General features: G+C 40.2%; 1 protein-coding gene across 3 annotated transcripts in view; it reads left to right on the top strand.

Moving 5' to 3' along the window:
• LOC110077136 (FRAS1-related extracellular matrix protein 1) overlaps nucleotides 1–19,875 on the top strand; it is a 149,961-nt gene that overhangs the window by 77,705 nt on the left and 52,381 nt on the right. For 2 of the 3 annotated variants that reach the window (XM_072997708.2, XM_072997710.2), the window contains exons 23-24: nucleotides 163–358; nucleotides 6,037–6,301. In XM_072997708.2, coding sequence (XP_072853809.2) covers nucleotides 163–358; nucleotides 6,037–6,301 — 461 coding nt within the window. The remainder of the gene's footprint in view (nucleotides 1–162; nucleotides 359–6,036; nucleotides 6,302–19,875) is intronic. The other variant, XM_072997709.2, reaches the window with a different exon arrangement.

Below are 19,875 nucleotides of genomic sequence, written 5' to 3'. Positions count from 1 at the left end.
CTTTCACAATTCCATATTCTGCCATTGCCTTTCCATTTTTCATAGCTGGAGTCATTAGTCCTTTCTCAGTATTTTAAGGTATTGGTTTAAAGTGACACATGAAAATGAGCATCCATTGCACATGTTTTTGGCTCCATCTACCCATTCCTTCATGTTTTCCAGAGTGGATCATCTTGGCACACCCTGCATCCTGGAATGAATTTCACGCAAGACAATGTGGACATGAACTGCCTTTGGTATTTCCATACTAACATTTTGGCTCCAGAAAGTCATGATAGCTTCCGGTTTTATGTGACAGATGGACAGAACAGCTCTCCACCAGAAAGCTTCTATATCTTCATTAAAAGCATGGAGAAAGGTAGGAAATGATGGAGGGGGGGGAAGAAGATTACCCCTGCATCTCCTTATGTGACACTGATGTATTTTTAAATGCATGGGTGAAGTTTGTACTTCAGCAGTCTCTAAAGGATACCATGTCTTTCCACTGTTCTGATGAACAAGCTAATTAGAATCCCATCCATTATGTGCATAACTAATTACACAACTTTACAAATCTGTTGCCTATTATGACGGCAATCCCTTGGGTCTGTTCATGACTAGTGACCAAAAGGGAACAGTTCAGTTCCAAAACCTTCTTCTGTGAAGAGAACCAGGATTATCTCCCCCTTGAATTTAGAAGCTGTCAGGAGTGTTCATAGCTCTTGGAGGTCAAGGCTTCCTGATAAGTTACATCCTTAGAAGATCTTAAAGACCTTCTGTAGATGAGGGAAAGAGGTATAAGGAGCCAAATGGACTCCCCTCACTCTTCTAGCTGGTGACAAGGGAGGGAGGGAGAAAAGCTGACAATATTGCATGAGAGAAACTGTGAGGCCTGTTCCAAGCATTGTTGCTGAGTTCTTTTGAAAATGAATAGAAATCACATGGAGACACACAGGAGTCCCCGGAGTGTTAAATATTTCTCAAGTTGTGCCAGGTGGCTGTTATTTATTGAACATAGGTTTTTGTGAAATAGTGCTCCTGTCAGGAAGAAGATTGGCATAAGAGAAATGGAAGCGGCTAAATCTCTTGGGGTCTTCTTTGGCGAAAACCCTCTATTGAGTCCTCCTGTGACTTGTGCTCGTAACTGCTGAAGAAAACAGAGATGCCATCTGTAAACTGTGATTCATAAACACACTGTCAATCTGCCACGTTACCCTGACATCATAAAATAACAAGGAGCAGTATTATAATAAAGAGGGGAGGCTTGCAATCAACCAATTAAATACATCTAATTTATTTCTCTTACAGCTGAGGCTTTATTTATTAGTAAACAGCTGCATTTATTATAGGGATTTAAAATAGAAATCCAGGAGAGTGCCAACTGGCACTTTTGATAATCTATTAATCCTAAACAATCATCTGGGTATTTCCTGCATTTTAGAAAAATATAAAAATCATCTACAGCGAAGCTACCACTCTGAAAGTGTGTGCATAGATGCATGTATGTATGCTTCTCACAATGATGTGTACACAGTACTTTCTACTCTAGACTTACTGTGCGATCCAACTCAAAGGTGGCAGATTAGGGACATGAAGAAAGCCTCTTTGGTTGGCAGAAATGACCTGGAGTTAGCAGAACCTTCTCTTGACAAGCTGATTCCTGAGGTCAGTCGGCAGAAGAGCATTCTGCTGACAAATCTGAGGAATCTGCTGGCAGAAGGAATTGGCCACAGAACTAATTCGCTAGCTAAGGCCTGCTGGCAAAGGGGCAAGGAAGGGGTAGAATTGTTGCAGAGTGTTTGAATTTCTGGTAAAGTAGTCTTTTTGCTACACAGTAGAATTACAGCGATTCACAGAGGAGAATAACTAGAAGTTCCTCAGGCTCCACCCATTTCTCATTAATTGGCACTTAACGTCTCAGTAACACACTATGAGACATTATTAGGAGAAAGAATAAAGAAGTGTTTCTTTATGTAACAGTTGATTGAATTCGCAGAGTTGTGTATACTGTGTCCTTTACTGCACATATAGTAGCAACCAAACAACTTAACAGCAACAAACAACTACCACCAACTGCGAAAGAGAGGGACAAGACACTCAGCAGAGAGGCGAGACTTTCTTTGAATTGCAAAAGTTGGAAGGAACAATTAGTACTGGATAGATAGCAGTATCAAACCAGAAAAGTCTCTCCCACTCACTTAAAATATAGATAGCATTTGAGGTTGTAAATAAAACACCAGCAAGAATAAGGAAGGGGACACACCATGCCAGATCTAAAACTCATCCAGCCAAGAGAAATAGCAACAATGCTGGCACAATGCTACACCAGGGGAAGGAGAGGCATGAGTAATTCCCAGTATTGCTAAACTGGGAAGAGCTTGAGTTCAGAACAGTTGATCTAGAATTTGCTGCTCAGGATTACACTGCTTACTCCTATTTATTCCCACCTTTATGGAAGCTTTCAAAGGGATTGTTAGCCTTTGTACAGCCCAGCTCTGTGCTTCTTAGATATAACGCTTGGCCCTGAGCGTCCTATTTGAGAAGGACCTGTATCAGAGTTTTAGGCTTTGATACATAAGGGAGAGTTTCTTATTCATTTTAGAAGGAAAAGCCCTCTGTGTCAGCCTCACTGCTTGTTTCACCTATCTCAACACCAAGGAAATAGTCATTGAACGCTGGGATTCCTTCTTCTCTTGATAGGAGGAGTGGTAAGTGCATATGCTTAAGAGTCTTTCCACTTTGCCCTCTGTAGTTAATGAAACAATAATATGAGACACTAAGGCAAATAGTGGGTATTATTTGGGGGGGGGGAGTGTCAGTGGGAGGAGCATGTTCATAATCCTTTCGAGCTGGGATCACGTAGTTAATGCCAGGCCAAGAACTCCACTTGTTTAACATAATTCCTTTTAGCAAATAGCAACATTTTTTTCAATACGTGTTTGCTTGTGTCTTGACATATGAGGATGTCGCACATTCTAAGTCCACTTCCTTAAGTAACCAACATGGGGGAATCTGACTTTCAGGCCCTGCCATTTTCTCCTGACCACCAAGAGTCTTTGTACATACTTCGTGTGTCGGCAGGCTGGCCAGCTTGTTTAAGAGACTTCTTCTTCCTTTTCACTGAATGATGCTCAAGGCACTTTACAATAGATTATCCTAGTACTGTATACTGAGACAGAAACATACACACATATCCCATGCACACTTCTATTTTTCTGCAAGTGGCCAGCACCTGTAGTAATTTTAAATCCAGATTGCAGCCAGACGTCCGCATTTGGAGCCAACACATGAAATCTCCCTGTTCAGCTCCTTCAGCAAACCAAATAAAATGAGGAATCTGCCCATAAACAGTGGGTTTAAGCCTGCAGGTGTTCACATTTTCCTGTTAACCCAATTCCATTTTTCTCCTGTATATGACCATTAACCTCTCCCCGTTTTTTTTAAAAAAATTGTAAAATATCTCAAAGAGAACCACAGTTGTAGAGTGCAATTCACTCTGGAGTAGTCCTGCTGAATTTTTGTTAAGCTCTGTGGGGACAGAGCTGTCTATGCCATATAGATTGTCCAGCAGATATGAAGAGATAAAATCTGGCGTATGTGGCCATTCTGTTGTTTTCTGCCTGTCTTCCTGGCATTTAAGGAAGATCCTCACAGGCCTCAGTTACCATCTCTACCATTCCTGAGTGTCTTTGGTTCTGGGATGCTTTCCAGAATGGAAACGGACCCTGACACTAGCATTACCACCTTGCTCTGAGACTTCTTAATGAGGCTGGTGAAATCTAAAATACAGTGGTGCCTCGCTTTACGATTGCCCCACATTACAACAAATCTGCTTTATGACAATCTTTTTGTGATCACAATTGCGATCGCAAAACGATAGTCTAAATGGGGGAATTTCACTTTGTGATGATCAGTTCCCTGCTCCGGGAACCGATCTTCGCAAAACGATGTTTTTCTAACAGTTGATCGGCGGTTTCAAAATGGCCACCGGGCAATTAAAATGCCTCCCCGCTGTGTTTAGGGACGGATTCCTCGCTATACAGACAGCGAAAATGGCCGCCGTATGGAGGATCTTCACTGGATGGTGAGTTTTTACCCCATTGGAACACATTGAACGGGTTTCAAAGCGTTTCAATGGGGTTTTTTATTTCGCTTTACGATGTTTTTGTTTAACGGTGATTTTCCTGGAACGGATTATCATCGTTAAGCGAGGCATCACTGTATAGGTGTGCTTTGGACTGCAGCAGGGGGGTTCTGACTGTTGTAGTCCAAAAGAGTAATCATGCCTTTCCTCCATTGTGTATGAGTGCTGAGTGGCTGCTCCAAAATAGGACCAAAGCAGAGTGCAAAGAATTAAATCCTTAGACACCCACACACCTTTTCCTTCTGATCCATATTAAGGCTCTCACACCTACTAATTGATTTTTAAATACAACCATTCACATTATTTCTAGTTGTAGATGTAACAGTATTACTCTGACAGCCTTCAAGAAAGCCCAATTTCTGGCCCAAACAAGATATTCAGCTATTCTTCATTTTCACCTGTATAGTAAGTGATTGGGAGGGCTTGAAAAATAAAAGAGAGTGTATACTTACTTACTCTAAATTCTTTCTTTATACCTGGTTCATACAGTAGAAATGAACAGAAACCAACGGCCAAACTATATGATACACTTACTTGCTATTTAGAAGTGGTTCTTTCATAAGTGGTGAGGGTGTCAGCTCATTTCTTCGAGCACAAGCTTTTCTCACTTCTGTATCCTGTGAATCTGCTTGCTTTATTTTGTAGTTGGTCACCATGATATACTGTAGGCACAAGCTTAATTTGCGAAACTCTGGTTAGGCACAAAATTACAGAGAACTGTGCTCATAGGTAGAAATAAGGAACCCCCTTAGCATTTAGTTTGACCTTGAGTTATCTGCTTTGGGGGAAGAGAAAGAGAGATACAGAAGACAAGAAATGAAAGAAGGAATTTCAGTAACTGTTCTTCCCCCCTCCCCCAATTTATATGTATGTTGGGTGGATTAGTACAAATTTAGGTCCACCACTATCATTTTTATTTTTGACCTTTATGTTCTGGTTAAGCAGACAGTGTCACTTTGATGTTCAGAGATGGTGCATTTTCAAAATATGAAATTATGGTTAAAGGAAATAAGGGAGCATGGTTGCCAAGAAGGTGGAAAAGGAGAACACAAGCCAAATGAAACTAGCTCAGTCTGGATCTGTTATCTGCATTTTGTCCACCAATTTCTGTACTGAGATATTAAAATATGTCTGAGGGAGGGGGGACTGCAACAAATCTAGTAACAGGAGAATCACCCTTGGCAAGGTTACAGCATCATATAACCCCATCAGCTTAAAGCGCCATGGTGTGCTTAGTACATTAGGGCATTTTGTCTGTTAGTCCATGTGGACCTATTAACTTAATTGTTCTTTGTATACAAGTGGGTCACTTTCAACAAAGAACCAGTTCAGAATAATTCCTCAGGGGTAGAGGGAATGCATGGCTAAATTATGCCTATACCTGCATATTTATGTTAATTGCAGCCCTTCCCTGTGCTCACTTGTATATATTGCTGTGTTTGCCAACATGGGTGTATATATATGCACATGCTTCCTACAGTATGGACTTTCAAAGGAGCAGTGCTAATACCAAGTTACATCTCTGCCCAAATAACTCACGTATGAGGGGAGCAAAGACTTTGTCCAATGCCCGTTGGTTATTACAGAGATTACAGGTATGCAAGGAATACTTTCTCAGGCTCATTTGGGAAAAGTTGCTTTTGTTAATCCCGATAAAATGCTTCAGCACAGAGTCTCTCTCAGACCTAGCTTCCTCCCTCCCTCCTCAGTATCTCGTTCTTTTGCACGTGCCATTCTGTGCTGTTTTTTTTTTAATTAACCTCCCCCATCCCAAGCCGGTTTCTTCTATGCAACATGAAAGTAGCAAGTTCACACTGCCAGCCCCATCCCAGCATACACCCTTTGATTTCCTTTTTCCTCTGTGTGATCTTTTCCTTTTCTTTCTTCCCCCCTTCCCCCCTCCTTTATTTTAGGTGACATTGTTCTATTCACCAAACCTGTAACTTTAACAGAGGGTGACAGGGTGACCTTGACGACAGATGTTCTTATGGCAACAGATGGCACTGGTAAACCCGAGAAGCTGCTGTATGCCATTTCTGTGCCACCTGTGCATGGTCAGATTGAGTACATCAATTATCCCGGCGTGCCCATTTCCCGCTACAGCCAGTTGGATGTTGTGGCCCAGAAGGTTTGCTACATTCATGACAATAGCCACGAGGCTAGCAGGGATTCATTCAGGTGAGAAGGCCTAACCTTTTCTACTTTTCCTCAAATCCCAACACCATCACCTTCCATGCTTTTAAATATGACTATAAATACAGCATATATGAATATTTTTTAAGAACTTTGCATATTGGCACCACTTCTATATAGCATTTGGTGAACGCACAATTGTTAAAATGTTGACATGACTACCATGAAGATGTATGTATGTATGTATGTATGTATGTATGTATGTATGTATGTATGTATGTATGTATGTATGTGTGTGTGTGTGTGTGTGTGTGTGTGTGTATGCATGCATGCATGCATGTATGTATGTATGTATGTACAGTATGTATGTATGTATGTATGTATGTATGTATGTATGTATGTATGTATGTATGTATGTATGTATGTATGTATGTATGTCATCAGTGCAGCAAATACCAACCAAGGGTACTAGGACATCAACACACATGGAATTGCAGATTATTTGTCTGATTTTTAAAAAAACAAATTAGCATATGAAATCCAATCAATAAATTACACTGAAAGCTTCTTCCCCCCACACTTTTCCCCCCTCCCCCTCCCCACACACACACTCCAATCAGGTGGCAAAGAGTTATACTTTTAATTCTATTGCTGTTTGTCTCCCTCTGAAACAGTAAATGCTCTCTGAGGTAGATTTTTTTTCCTAGTTGGCAGGGAAAAAATTCTGCAGTATTGTCTGATATCATTGGTAGAAGTCAATCCAGATGGTGGTGTCGTTTCTAAAGAAAAGCATATGTTGGCTATTATGGTACTTAAATGTAATGGTTTTATATACCTCAAGTGGGCAGAGCAGAAAAAATACAGCAGAATTTTCTCTTTCTCTCTCCCTCTCTTTCATATACCAAATACAGAAAATGCATTTCATCTTTTCTTTTTACTGAATTTCCCAAGAGACGTGGCAAGTTTAATGGATTAGATTCTTATTAATAGCACCCTTCTGTAAGAAAGAACTACCCATATTGCTTAATTCCGCAACAGGATAAGGGGCTATTAGCTCCTTCTAGGTACTTTGCTCTTTTCCATATAGCCAGGGTGTAAGAACACATTTGCTGGAGTTCTGTTGCTTAGCATAGTAAGTCAAACCTAGAGTAGATCCACTGACTCAATGATGATTTGGTGAGTCAGCTCTTCCATAGCTGAGTCTATGTGTCTACTCTAGTTGCAACTTACTATGTTAAGCAACATGATTTCAGCCATTATGTAGACACATGACTATCAGGCTTAACACTATTTTTTAGTAGTGCAGGGTAGTGTTTTCATCTATAAAAAACTGGAAGAGTGTTATTAAGAGTGGAGAAGTGAGGACAGGGCAGAGGTGGAGGGTGCCTGACTCCTTTTCTGCCTTGCCAGTCTACCAATGAAAGTCTGTAGGTGGGAAATCTGCTTGGGATTGTTCGGGAAATGACAGGCAGAGAAGAGATTTGCCCCCTCCCCACCACTGCTATTTTTGTCTTTTCAATCACCACCTTCCATAACAGTTTTTCTAAAAATGAAACTATTGCTGGACACCTTAATGTTTTTTTACCTTCTAATTTCAAACTGAAGATTATTTACAACCCCAGAGCCACCCAATAGGCAATTCATTTTGTTCTTGCAGCAAATTAAGTTTTCAAAGATTTTAAAATAAATAAATAAATAAATAAATTTAAAAAAAAAAGAGGGATGAAGGAACCAGTAAATGGTCTGTTTCCGAGTGAGGTTAAGACTCTTGTTAAATAAATCACAGACTCTAAACCTTGGTCCGCATCTTACTGCACACAGAAAACATTTTCTTCCCTCAACAATGTGCTAACGAAACATGGCTTCATTCTCAGGCTGCGACTACATGGTCAAACCTGGCAGGGTTTGCTGCAGGTGTAAAACAAATGAATTCACTTTTTTAAAATGATCACATTGCTCAAAGACCAGTCTGGCCCTTTTTTGCTCTCAGTGTGCAGGATTTCTCTCTCTCTTCTGGAGGCTTCTACTTTTTTCAAGCCAGAACAGTTCAGATAGACTTTGCTCCATGTGATCAGTTTTTTGGTTCTCCCTGACACACACAAAAAGTTTATATGACTATGTGTGGTATTTCTGTGATGTTTAAGCTCAGTGTGACTTTTGGACAATGGGAACACCCACCCCTCATAATCTTTCTTCCCCAAAGTGTATTTTTTAAAAAAAAAATTTAAACAAACTACCAAATTTGGTGGTAGAGGATCTTATCACTTCGTTGATATACTAGTTTAGCACTAGATCACTCCTGCACACACACAAAAACCAAACCAGTATGAGACAGGAACAATGTAGCATTCACCCTGCTCATGAATATTTATGTTGAAATTTGTATGCACCAATAGGAGTTGGTGGGAGCAGAGTTAAGTGGGGAGGTGAAGAAAAGGAGAGAGAGGGAGAGGGAGAGTAGACGGTTGAGAGTGGAGAAAGAAGGTTGTTTAATTGAGAGTTAACAACATTGACTGGACTTTTATCACTTGTGACAATACACAATTTGTACTTGGTTCTTAAATGATACATTGCCTGGACCTCTATCATTAATAGTGAACAAAGTTGAGGTAATCAACTGGTGGCAGCTGAACGATACGTAGCATCCGCCTTTGCTTGGTGAAATGACCAAGGGCCACGCGGGAACGTGACAAACAACCGCAACAGCTATAGAAGACTACTGTGTTTCCTCTGTATACATCTATGTGTTTGTACATTACAGAGAACTTTGGAAAACACCCTTTTCCTTAGTGCTATGCAACACTTTGAATAGTCTACTTGTTTTACAATGAATCATAAAAGGAGAGCCAGGGATTAGCAGAGTGCAGGGTCAAAGGAAGGGAGCTGTGGTGTGGATCAAACTGCATCAAATTAAGGTCCACAAGGACGCTGGAACTGAAACAATTTGCAGTGTCTATGTGATCATCTAATCCAAACAGAAGTATAAATTGGGCTGTGACTGAAGTTGTAGCTAAGCTAGTGTAGTCACAGCTTAACCATGGAAAAGTGTTTGGTCGGCTTCTAGATTCTTGACCAAAGTATCCATTTGACCTCTCCTGAAACTCTCTGCAAGACAAAGCACACCATGCCTTGGATCCTGACACCTTTGTAGGTCTTGTGGTGTTTTCTGGATAAATAAAATGCACCCAAACTATGTGCTTTCAAAATTGGGAATGACTCAAAATATATGAGGCTCAGAGAATAGCAGCAGAATGAAACTTTTTCACCGTCTTTCTTTTAAGGACCCAAAAAGGAGGTTGGGCCCAGACATCTTTCTCCAATCCTTTCCCTATGCTATCATCTTTGCATTGAATCACGCTCTTCCTTTCTCATACATCATCCTATCTTCCTCCACATCCCCTTTTCCTAAGCTTCTTAATTTTTGTCTTTGCAAGATGACAGGAGCAACACACAAACATACACACAATGTGGTAGCATATGGGACTCAGAATCTGGCCCTTCTGCTGGTTTATACTGCTAATGAGGAAAATTGTATGAGTTTTGGTTTCAGACACGTAAGAACATTGTTGAAGCATTGTTCCAGGTCCGCCATAAATATATTGGCAGTTCAATTAATTACTTATTAATCCCTGCTTTATAGCTAATGGTTACTGCCAGAAATCAGGCTTTGTCATCTCTGATGTGGCCCCTCAAGAGATCATATCTAGAACAGCTAGTCATCCAACTTTAATTCATATATAGCACTGTCACTGTTCAAGTGTGACTGTCACCGTATCAAAAATGGTTATTCTACCAGTGTCTCTACAATATGGTCCCTATAGGTGCAGGGCTGCTCATGAAGGCACCTGGTATTTTTTTTCCTCGAAATTGCTTTCACCACCTTCCTCTGGCAGTGGGAAGGAGCCAGTCCGAGCCTTGAAAAGTACTAGGAATGTGAGAAGAACTAAAAGAGCGCGGCTCCTTCCCACCTCCTCTTTCACTTTTAAGTGCTTTCCCAGACTGAGATCAATATCTGAGCAGCTAACCAGAAAATACAGCAACCAGGAGGAAAAGCATCCTGAAAATATTTTGAAAGAAAGAAAGAGAAGGAAAATAGTAATTTGTGGACAGGGTGGAGGGAGAGTGGAACAGCCCTGTGGAAGGGGGTAAAGAAGAGAAGAACAAGAGTACAGCATGCCTGTTGTAACAATCTGTGCATTTGCTTCCCCCACTCTCCTGTGCTAATTCTCATCTGGATCTGTGTGTGGCATAGCAGCCATTCTGTATGGGAGCCATTTTGTGGTGTTCTCCATATCACTCACCCTCAGAATTCTAAATGGGCTCAAGGAGGCTGGGGACTCTTCTACATACTCCTTAGACTTTACTGGAGATGGAGATGCTTACAAACACTGGTGCTGCCTTTTCCAGGAAACACAACAGTCAAGTGGTTGAGCTCTCCAACTGATGTATAGTAATACCTATTCCTGTATTCGTGACTACTTAGAAAGTTACATTTTCACTGACATTGGATTTCTTGAGGACACCCTTGGAATTCAGGCACTTATGGGAGCCGTATAAATGGAAAGTCAAATAATGGGAGATTTTCACTGTATCTAACACATCTGTTCAAATATCCAGATACATCCTCTCCCATTTTAAGATTAAAAATTCCCCATCAATCTCTGTTGGTAGCTTGGAAGCAGCTGCTGGCATTAACGTCAGCCCTGCACCGTGTAACTGGATCCAGTATCCCATCCTGAAATGGTGATTGAGCTCACGAAAGAGATTACATGCTAAGTATCGATGGGAGAGCATGCCATCTGTATGGTTCTTCCCCTGAATGATCTAAGCCAGGTATGTTGGGAGGTCATGACAGGAATGACAGGAAAAGAGGGAGAAGGACAGAGAAATATGAGAAATAAGGGAGGGGTATTAAAACATCTTTCTCATTCTTGTGTGTGTGTGTGTGTGTGTGCGTGTGCGTGTGTGTGTGCGTGTGCGTGTGTGTGTGTGTGTGTTAAAAAATGTGCACCCTAAATTAATTTCTGCTGGTAATCCAGATTGGGTTAAATAACTCCTCATTATTCTGTTCCACAGCTGAGGCTTCTCAAAATGTTTATCTTGTTTTGTAACTGGGACCTTCTGGCATACTCCAGTGCCAACTCTTGTAGCTCCTGCTATATTTCATTCTCACTATTTTTGGAATGGAGCTGCTGGTTCCAGGTGATTTAATAAATTGCCTTTTTCCCCCTTCTCTTTCCTTTTTTTTTAATCCTTTCTTTTTTGGTGTGTTCCTTTTAACTTACCCATCTGCGCGACACATGCGTAACGCGCAATCTGTTGGCAGTTTGCAGAAAGACAAACTGTCAGAGCGGCGTGCCTTTGACAACTTTGTTCCCAATTAGATTAGTGGTAATTTTAACAGATTTCAGGCCAGTCGGGAGAGGAGGGAAAGGGGTGGGGGAAGGGAATGACACGTTATTAAAGCATCAATTTTGACAGACCTTGAGCACAGTAGAGCATCAGTGTAAATTATATTAAATGCTTTAATTAAAGCTATGAAAGATTTACCCCTTTTAAGCAGTAAGTGATGGCACCACAAATATAAAGGGAAAGTGGATAACAGTCTCCTAAATGGCTTCTGCCATTGGAGATGGTGCACTAGGCACTTCCTCCACCATAATCTATGAGTGTAATGTTAAAGGCATCGTTAATTATTCATAGCCACATCTATGGTAGCAGATGTGATTAAAAAACATGGAGAGCAGCAGTCAGAGACTAAAGCACGGCCTATTTTTATATATATATATAAAGAAAGAAACCATAGGTCAAACTCCTTTTGAATGCAATCCTGCTTAAAAACTGCCACAGAATATTTAGTAGTGTGGTTAGATTGTATATGTACACACACCTCCATACAAATATACTGTTTGCCCAGTATAATTCTTATTGCCATAGTGTGAACACCAGTGCATGAAAGTCCCCATCCTGTAAGATATACCTATTCATTTCAGAAAGGGAGAAGATTTTATATATGGGCACATACATGCTCTTTAAATTATATATTGGCTCTAGCTCCGATATAGCTATGGCTGATTATTGATTGCCATGTTATCTACCCTGTATGGCGCAGACTGCTTTTCTTCTTTCTAGTAACTTTTTCATTATGATTGTTATTAACTCGTGCTGCAGTTGTAGCTCTGAGGCCTGCTATCTTTTGCTTGTATTTTTTTACCTAAATGGACAATGCACGGGAATTATGCGGAAACTGTGGTGGGACTAGTTTTTGTTGCACTACATCTGATTTTGGAATGGGTTTCCTCAGGAAAACTTTGAGCAACACATGAATGGCAGTGTGCTTTGTCTGTTTAAGAAACAGGCAGTCACTTAGTGAACAAGCATGGGTGGTGGGGGTTTTTTTTGTTTGTTTGTTTTAGATCAGTGGTTCCCAATGTTGGGTCCCCAGATGTATTTGGACTAAAACTCCCATAAGCCTTCACCACTAACTGTACGAGCCAAAATTTATGGGAGTTGCAGTCCAAGAACATCTGGGAACCTAACGTTGGGAATCACTGGTTAACAGATTACACCAGAACTGGCATTGAAATGTTTGTCAGTTATATATATGTATGTATGAATGTCTTCAAGTAAGTAAGTATTACTTGTGGGCTGCCTTCCTCCTCATGAGGAGACCCAAGGTGGCCCACAATGTTAAAATAAGCAATGTTAAAAGCACAATAAATTACAGATAAAAAGAGCAATTAAATGTGGATTAATTAAAGAAATCAAAGACATTAATTAAAAAACTTTAAACCTTTAAAATAGACTTGGAAAAACAAAACAAAAAACCAGCATCCAGGAACTCAGACATAGCTATTAAAAGCCTGCCTGAATGGGTCTGCCGGTATTTTGTAGAGAGTCTTTAGGTTTAAGGTTGGAGCTGATTGTTTGCTTTGTTATTTATAATGGCTTGGGAAATTCTGTTTTCTTAAATTGTTCAGCACAGCTAGACAATCTTTTCCCAAATAGTGTATGTACATTTCAAAAAACAGTGAAAACTTCTAGCTTAAATCAGAAGCCTACAACTGAAGCTATGCCTCCCAAAGCAAGTATATTTAGGATCAATTTAGCTTGCCACACTGATTGCTAAACAGAAGATTAAACACAAGAGGTAAGCTCAACTTTTTTATTCCCTACAGATAAAAAATTCCTTAGCTGGAATTAGACCCATTAAATATAATGTGACTTCCTTTCCCCAATACAGAACAGATGGACAGGACTAGTAGAGATTATGTATCTGTGGACAGACTGATGCAAATCTCTTCTCTGTAGATTCTTACCCTATCAAAGCCAGTGTTTCACATCAGCTCTTCTATAGTACTGTACTAATAATACTGTATACTATATGGGGAGTGAAGTGAAATGTGGGATTGTGCTGTAGTGCTTAGCTGGAGTGGAAGTTAACGTTTAGGAAGGGAGCATCAACATGTCCATGTACCATGTGAGGAAGGATTGATTGGTAGCCTGCATTTCTTTGTTTTGGATGGTATATCTTTAACTGTTTTTTTTGTTTGTTTTTTGCTTTAACCAAATGGTCCTCTCTTTTTTCTTTCTAAGAATATATGGATTAGTTTCCTAGCCAGACTGCTACTTGTGCATTGGAGTACATGGGAATCTAGATTAGCATATGCACGTTTAAGATAATTTTGAATGTTGGGATTTGCTTTAAAAATCTAAAGGAGTCCAAATAAGAGAAAGTGGTTAATGAGGCATTTTTAGAACTATATATTTCAGCATATCTTTGAGTTGCCCAGATTTTTTGTGTATGGAAATTTTTACATACATAAACTTTATTGTTTCTGGCCATAGGCCTTTACAATGTACAGACTACTGTGATATATAAAATCCAATTAAAACAGGTAATTGTCATAAAACCAATAATACCGGGTTTAAAAATATTGTTATGATATATGATGTCAGTCCACGTTATTCAGCATTTATGTGGCATTATGATCCTTGACAACTCCTGTTTCAGTGTTTGGAAATTGACATACTATAAAGATGAGATTCATACGTGCTTGCATTTTGTAAACCAGGAATATACAGAGTATGGCCCACAGGGTCGAAAATGCAGTCCCTAGTATCTGTGGGAACCTTCTGCATCCTCACATCCCACAATTTGTTGGTTCAAGAAGTCCCTCTGTGCTCTTTAGGGTAGACAGGGGCAATTCACTCAAATTTTCAAGGACAACAGCCCCACACACTTAAAAACAAAAAACAAAGGGGTATTTGAGTAGCTGGGGGCAAGGAGGGGTTCAGTTACCTCCCAATTTTCTAAAAAAAATTAATAAGGGGAATATGTTAGAGAAGTGGATGTGGTTCTCCAAGAACCAAAGATGGGCATGAGTGACCCCCTTCTAGAACATTCAGGTTTCTTCTGTGCTTAAAGAAGTAGCAGATGCCACTGATGTAGTGGTACATTTGGAAGTGCATTTGATAAGAGGTGTCCAAACTTGCAGACTACTTGAGTTTTCCATACACCAAGGTGTTTTGAATAGCAAATGGCTCTTGATTGCCCGTTCAGGGCAAAGCCACTCTCAAATCCTTTGCATTGCAACAGGAATGAGTTCACAACACACTGTTCCTGAGAGAATCCATTTTGTTCCAGCTGCTATAAGGAGTACATCTAAGCTCAAAAGGGAAACCAGGGGAGGGGGGAGGGGGAGCAGATGTTGTCATAGTCCTGCTGTTCCAAAAGTCCCTGCAAACCCTAGTTCCACTACACGACTGGAACAACTATGTCCTATTTAACTGAAAAACAGCCCTCAAAATTCTTATTTTCCTGCCAAAATGTCTTATTTTCAAGTTATTCTGTGAAATTTTACTTCTGGGTTCCTATGCGCCATTCATGGCCTCTATCTGACTTTTTGTCTATTCATGTGCCTATTTTCCCTTAAAGAGCTTTCTTATATATTAAGTGTTTTTTTCCCCATTTGCTATGTTTCCCTGGCCATCTTCCAACCGCATCCCTCATGACTGCCATGCCTCTATGCTCTTTTTCTGTCACCAGCACCTCTGTCCCATCAATTAGCCCTGTTCAAACTTATCCTTTAATTCCTTTTCAGGAAATGCTGGCATTTTGTTTCTTTTTTAAAAAAAAAATATTTTTCATTTCTACCAGCGTTTTATTACAGAACACTCTCCTTCATCTGAAAGAATATCACAAACAGTCTATGACAGCTCAACAGTTCAGCAAAAGTGGAGTAGAGATTTAACACATAGTCAACACTTGACAGCCAGCTTTGTGGCTATGTAATTCTGGTGCATCAAATGTAATTGGTTCAAATGTAATTGGTTACACTATGCAGTACTGAGCAAGATGGAATATCTTGCTCTTCACAGAAACATGTTCTCACACTTGTTTACTGGAGGTGCCTTTATGAGTGAAAATCTTTTGACATAAGATAACACTATATAGATTATGCTTAAATCCATTTTTAAAATCAAACATGCAAGTCGCCCTGTGTCAACTAATACATTGTGATCAATTTACATTGAATCCAGAATTAGTGTTTTTTTGCAGTGAAGAGTTTGTGCTAGAAGCTTGATGCAAAGAAGTCTTCACATTGCTCAACACAATGTTCTGTGTACCAAAAATCCATATAATAATCAGATCAAACAGAAGGGCTGGCTGCCCCCTCTAATTATACTTTGGCCCTTAATTTCACACAGTAAGGGCAAACGTACACAACAATTTCTAGTTATTTTTAATATGTGAGTAATGTTTAATGGCTGGAGCTGGATTGATAGCTGCAGTAAGTCTTTGGCAACCCAGAGGCTTCTGATCTATTCTATATTTAAAAGAGAATAATTATGTGTAATACTTAAAATTAGAATTGTAACAATATTGCCCTGGGCTTACCCAGACCACAATCACTCTACAAATCTTGCAGTGATGCCCTGCCAGGAAGGAATAGGTATAAGCTGAAGACAGATGTAATGTCCACCATAGGCAGCTCCATCCCCCCACCCACAAAGAAAATTGGGATGAGGAACCCATTGTCTTTGGTCCTTGAGCTACCCTGGCATCTGCCATAAAGGTTGATCTCAGATCAATGCACATCCAATAACTCCATCTCTGGAAAAGAGATGGCAATCACCTCACAAATTTGATCTACTAAATTCAGCGGCCAAAATCCTGTTGGATTTTATATATGTGTAAGAGGAATCACATAAGCTGCTGAAGCTAGCTTCCAACAATTTAAAAAGTGCCAGGCATGTATTGGATGCATGCTAGGAGTGAAGTCAGGAATGTGAGTTGACTCACAATTAGAGTACAGCCAGCATTTTCTTGGTTATCTGCAGTGTCTTATATGGTTTGTCTTGTGCATGCATGAAACCTCAGCAGCCTTTTGGCCAGGATAGCTTTCTTCTGAGTAGCCTTCTGAGTATTCATTCATCCATCCATCCATTCATTCATTCATTCAAAATATTTTTGCCCTGCCTTTCTCCTTGAAAAGGACCCAAGGCAGCTTACAACATTGAAGGATTTGCAATTGAAAACAATGAGTATATTTGAAACTGAAAACAATAAGTGTACTGTGGTGGCTAACAAGGATCTCACTGACAGGAGTGAGATCCTTGTTAGCCTTTTCATTTTTTTTTTTTTTTTACTAGAAGCTAAGACATGAATATGAGCACAAACAAAAGATTCACCAAGTTCTTAGCTTTACTTTCATTTCCATAATAGAAAAGGGGAAAGCTCTACAGGTATAATTGCAGGAGGAAATGGTGCTTAGGGGATATTGTGGTCAGCCTAGCTCAGCCAAAACTTCCTAGTAGCCAACAGTACTGTGCATGAGGGCAATCTGAATCTTACAAGATGCCCAAATGGCGACTCATAGAAATCAGACTTCAGGTAGGCGTATATAAGTCCTGCCGCTTGTTTCCTATCATAGCCTAAGAGGCAGTGCAATCCATTTATCCTGCATGCACAAACAAAAAATTGTAACTACATATTTGTCAGGATTGTACAGTCTTTTGGCAGGTGGAAACAACCGAGACAGGGAACATTGCAATTAGTTACAGATCTCACTTCGTAAAAGCTGTGCAATTATTTTTTTTACATTTTTCAGAGTTTTGCAAGTTGTAAATTAGCCTGCTTTTTTGTTTTTGGTGATTGGTCTTCTTAAGAAACAATAGGGTCTGTTTATATAAAACACAATAGCTGTGAAGAATGCAACTCTGCAGCAACAGTATTTTATCGTCTCGTAATCCCTTCTGACTATGAAGCTCTCTTACAACTGTATCATCTGTTTTGGCCCTACAGTGATAGAATTTGGAGTGGCTGGGTCATCAGGGAACCATCCAACTGATCCAGGGTAAATGTCAAGGTGTACAGCCATGCTGGTTCCGGTTCAACTCTTATGGGTTTGATTGTGTTACATTACATTAGCTACTTAACTTTGATGAAGAATCAAGTACGAGCAAAAGAAAGTGGTTGTTAACTACCCAGGCCATTTTTCTTAGTGGATTAGACAATGAGATCAATGACCTTCGAGCACTTTTGAGTGTAAAACTTGTAAGTTCAAGCTCTTCTTGAGTGAAAATTCTAGGTTCTTAGCTACCTTCCTGCTCATATTACGTGAATCCTTATTTGTAACAAAGTTCAGTACATTATCAGCTCACTTCATTTTCCTACACTAGCTCCTAGAACGGATAGAACATGCTGGGGGAGTAAGGTAATGTTTAGAGGACTCATCACTTGCCTTACCTAGTGCTATTGTGTAAGAAATACTCAGAGAAACACTAGACGTTGACATATAGAAAAATCTGAAAGCAACTATAAAGCAATTAATTAATGTGCTTAAAGACATGAAGTATCCCAAGCTTTCTGAGTATTTTTTTAAAAAGAACTGAATGAGAAAATTTGTGTTTTGATGAGAGGAAGCAAGTGAGATGTATCTTGAGGTGGGAAATAGGATGCAAATATCCACTGAATGAAAGTCTTCCATTAAAATGCTATCCTGTGAGGCATATTTCTGAGTCTTGTTACTCTGCATAAATAATGTTTAGCATTTAGCACTCATCAGTGCCATGCTGTGCACGTCTACTTTGAAGAAAGTCCCACTGAAGATAGGTGACTTTTGAGTAAGTGGCTATAGGGCTCAGCCTTACACACCTCTCTTACATCACCTTGTATATTATCAGAATAGTCTTTACAAAAAACCAAGCCACCTGGGTGAATATTGTACTTGTGTTAAAAATAGTAAACTGGGACTGAGGGATGGTAATAGCTATGACTACCCAATGAATTCATAACACAAGTGAGATTTAAACTGGGAAGATCCCAACTGACAGTCCATTTTTCAAACTGTTCATAGTATGGGTAATTTAGTTTGGATCAGAAATCAGAGTTTCAGAAGAAACACTTTTTATTATGTTTGAGGTTTTAAAAAAACAACACACTTCCCAGAAATATATATTCTGCTGATACTTTTGGCATTGCTTCTTCCATCGTCAGACTGTGTTTCGTGCTGTGCAAACAGTGATTCCTGCCATACTCTGTTCATAGTTCTGCCTTACACCCTGATCCTTGACTTTCTCAAGAGAATACACTACAAGACCCCAGGCTATTTAATGCTATATGCTTCCTCTGTCACTGCTTCTGCTCTTTCTCTTTGGCTCCTGCTTCTGTAAACACTGTCCTGTGTGCTCTGTCAGCCATTCATGTGCAATGCTTCACTCAGCAGCAACGCAGCAGTAGAGTAGTGGTGATGTCATTGCAGAATGTGGAGTGTGCCTTAAAACCTGCTGAAAAGGTCAACAGAGGGAACAAAACATGGCTTGAAAAATCAGCTGCAGTTCTGGTAACAGAATGACATTCAGAAACACTGAGAACTGTTTTGATTCAGTTTCAAAATGTTATGTGTAAATCATGCCAAGAACTCTCTCGGGGACTAAGGGATATTTCCTGAATTGCATAGCAAGGCCACAGGTTTATAAAACTTTAGCCACACACATCCTCTGCTCCTTAAAAAGGGACTTGGTGACACAAAGGGGGTGCCGTGAGAGGAGTTTTGTTTCAACTAGACCATTTAAATCAACTCTTGCCACACACATTGGCACAGGGTGTGTTTCCACAGCACCGGGTGCCCTGCGCCAATAGACCTACTTCCATGCCAGTTTCCCATTCTTCACAACATGTACTCTTTGATTGTATGTTTCATGTATAGGCCACCTTTCTCCTGGTGAGGGTATCCAAGGCAGTCCCACTAGGGGCAGAGGAGGATTCCTGCTTCCCACAACATAACCAGCTAATTGCAGTTATGTTATGGGAAGCATCGGCCACTGAGTGCTGAAAAAAACAGGATGAGAGCAACAAGGAATGTTAACTCTTAAGGTATAGGCCTATTCATAATGATTTACAAATAATCCCGCTGACATCAATGAAACCTACGTACATCCTCATTAGTATGTATGCATTCATCCAACGTGATGCTCATGATTGCATTGGGATTTGGGGCCTTCCCTTGCTCTCTCAACGCCCCCCCCCATCCCCAGGATGCCAAGACATGCTCTGGACAGATTTCCAGCTCTTGGAAGCAGGTTTCTGAGGGGTTAGGGGGATGCAAGAGGGC

Source organism: Pogona vitticeps, chromosome 4 (assembly GCF_051106095.1).
Source record: "Pogona vitticeps strain Pit_001003342236 chromosome 4, PviZW2.1, whole genome shotgun sequence".
NCBI classification, from domain to species: domain Eukaryota; kingdom Metazoa; phylum Chordata; class Lepidosauria; order Squamata; family Agamidae; genus Pogona; species Pogona vitticeps.
Note: the sequence above shows the minus strand (reverse complement) of the source record. Positions and strands in the feature narration are given on the sequence as shown.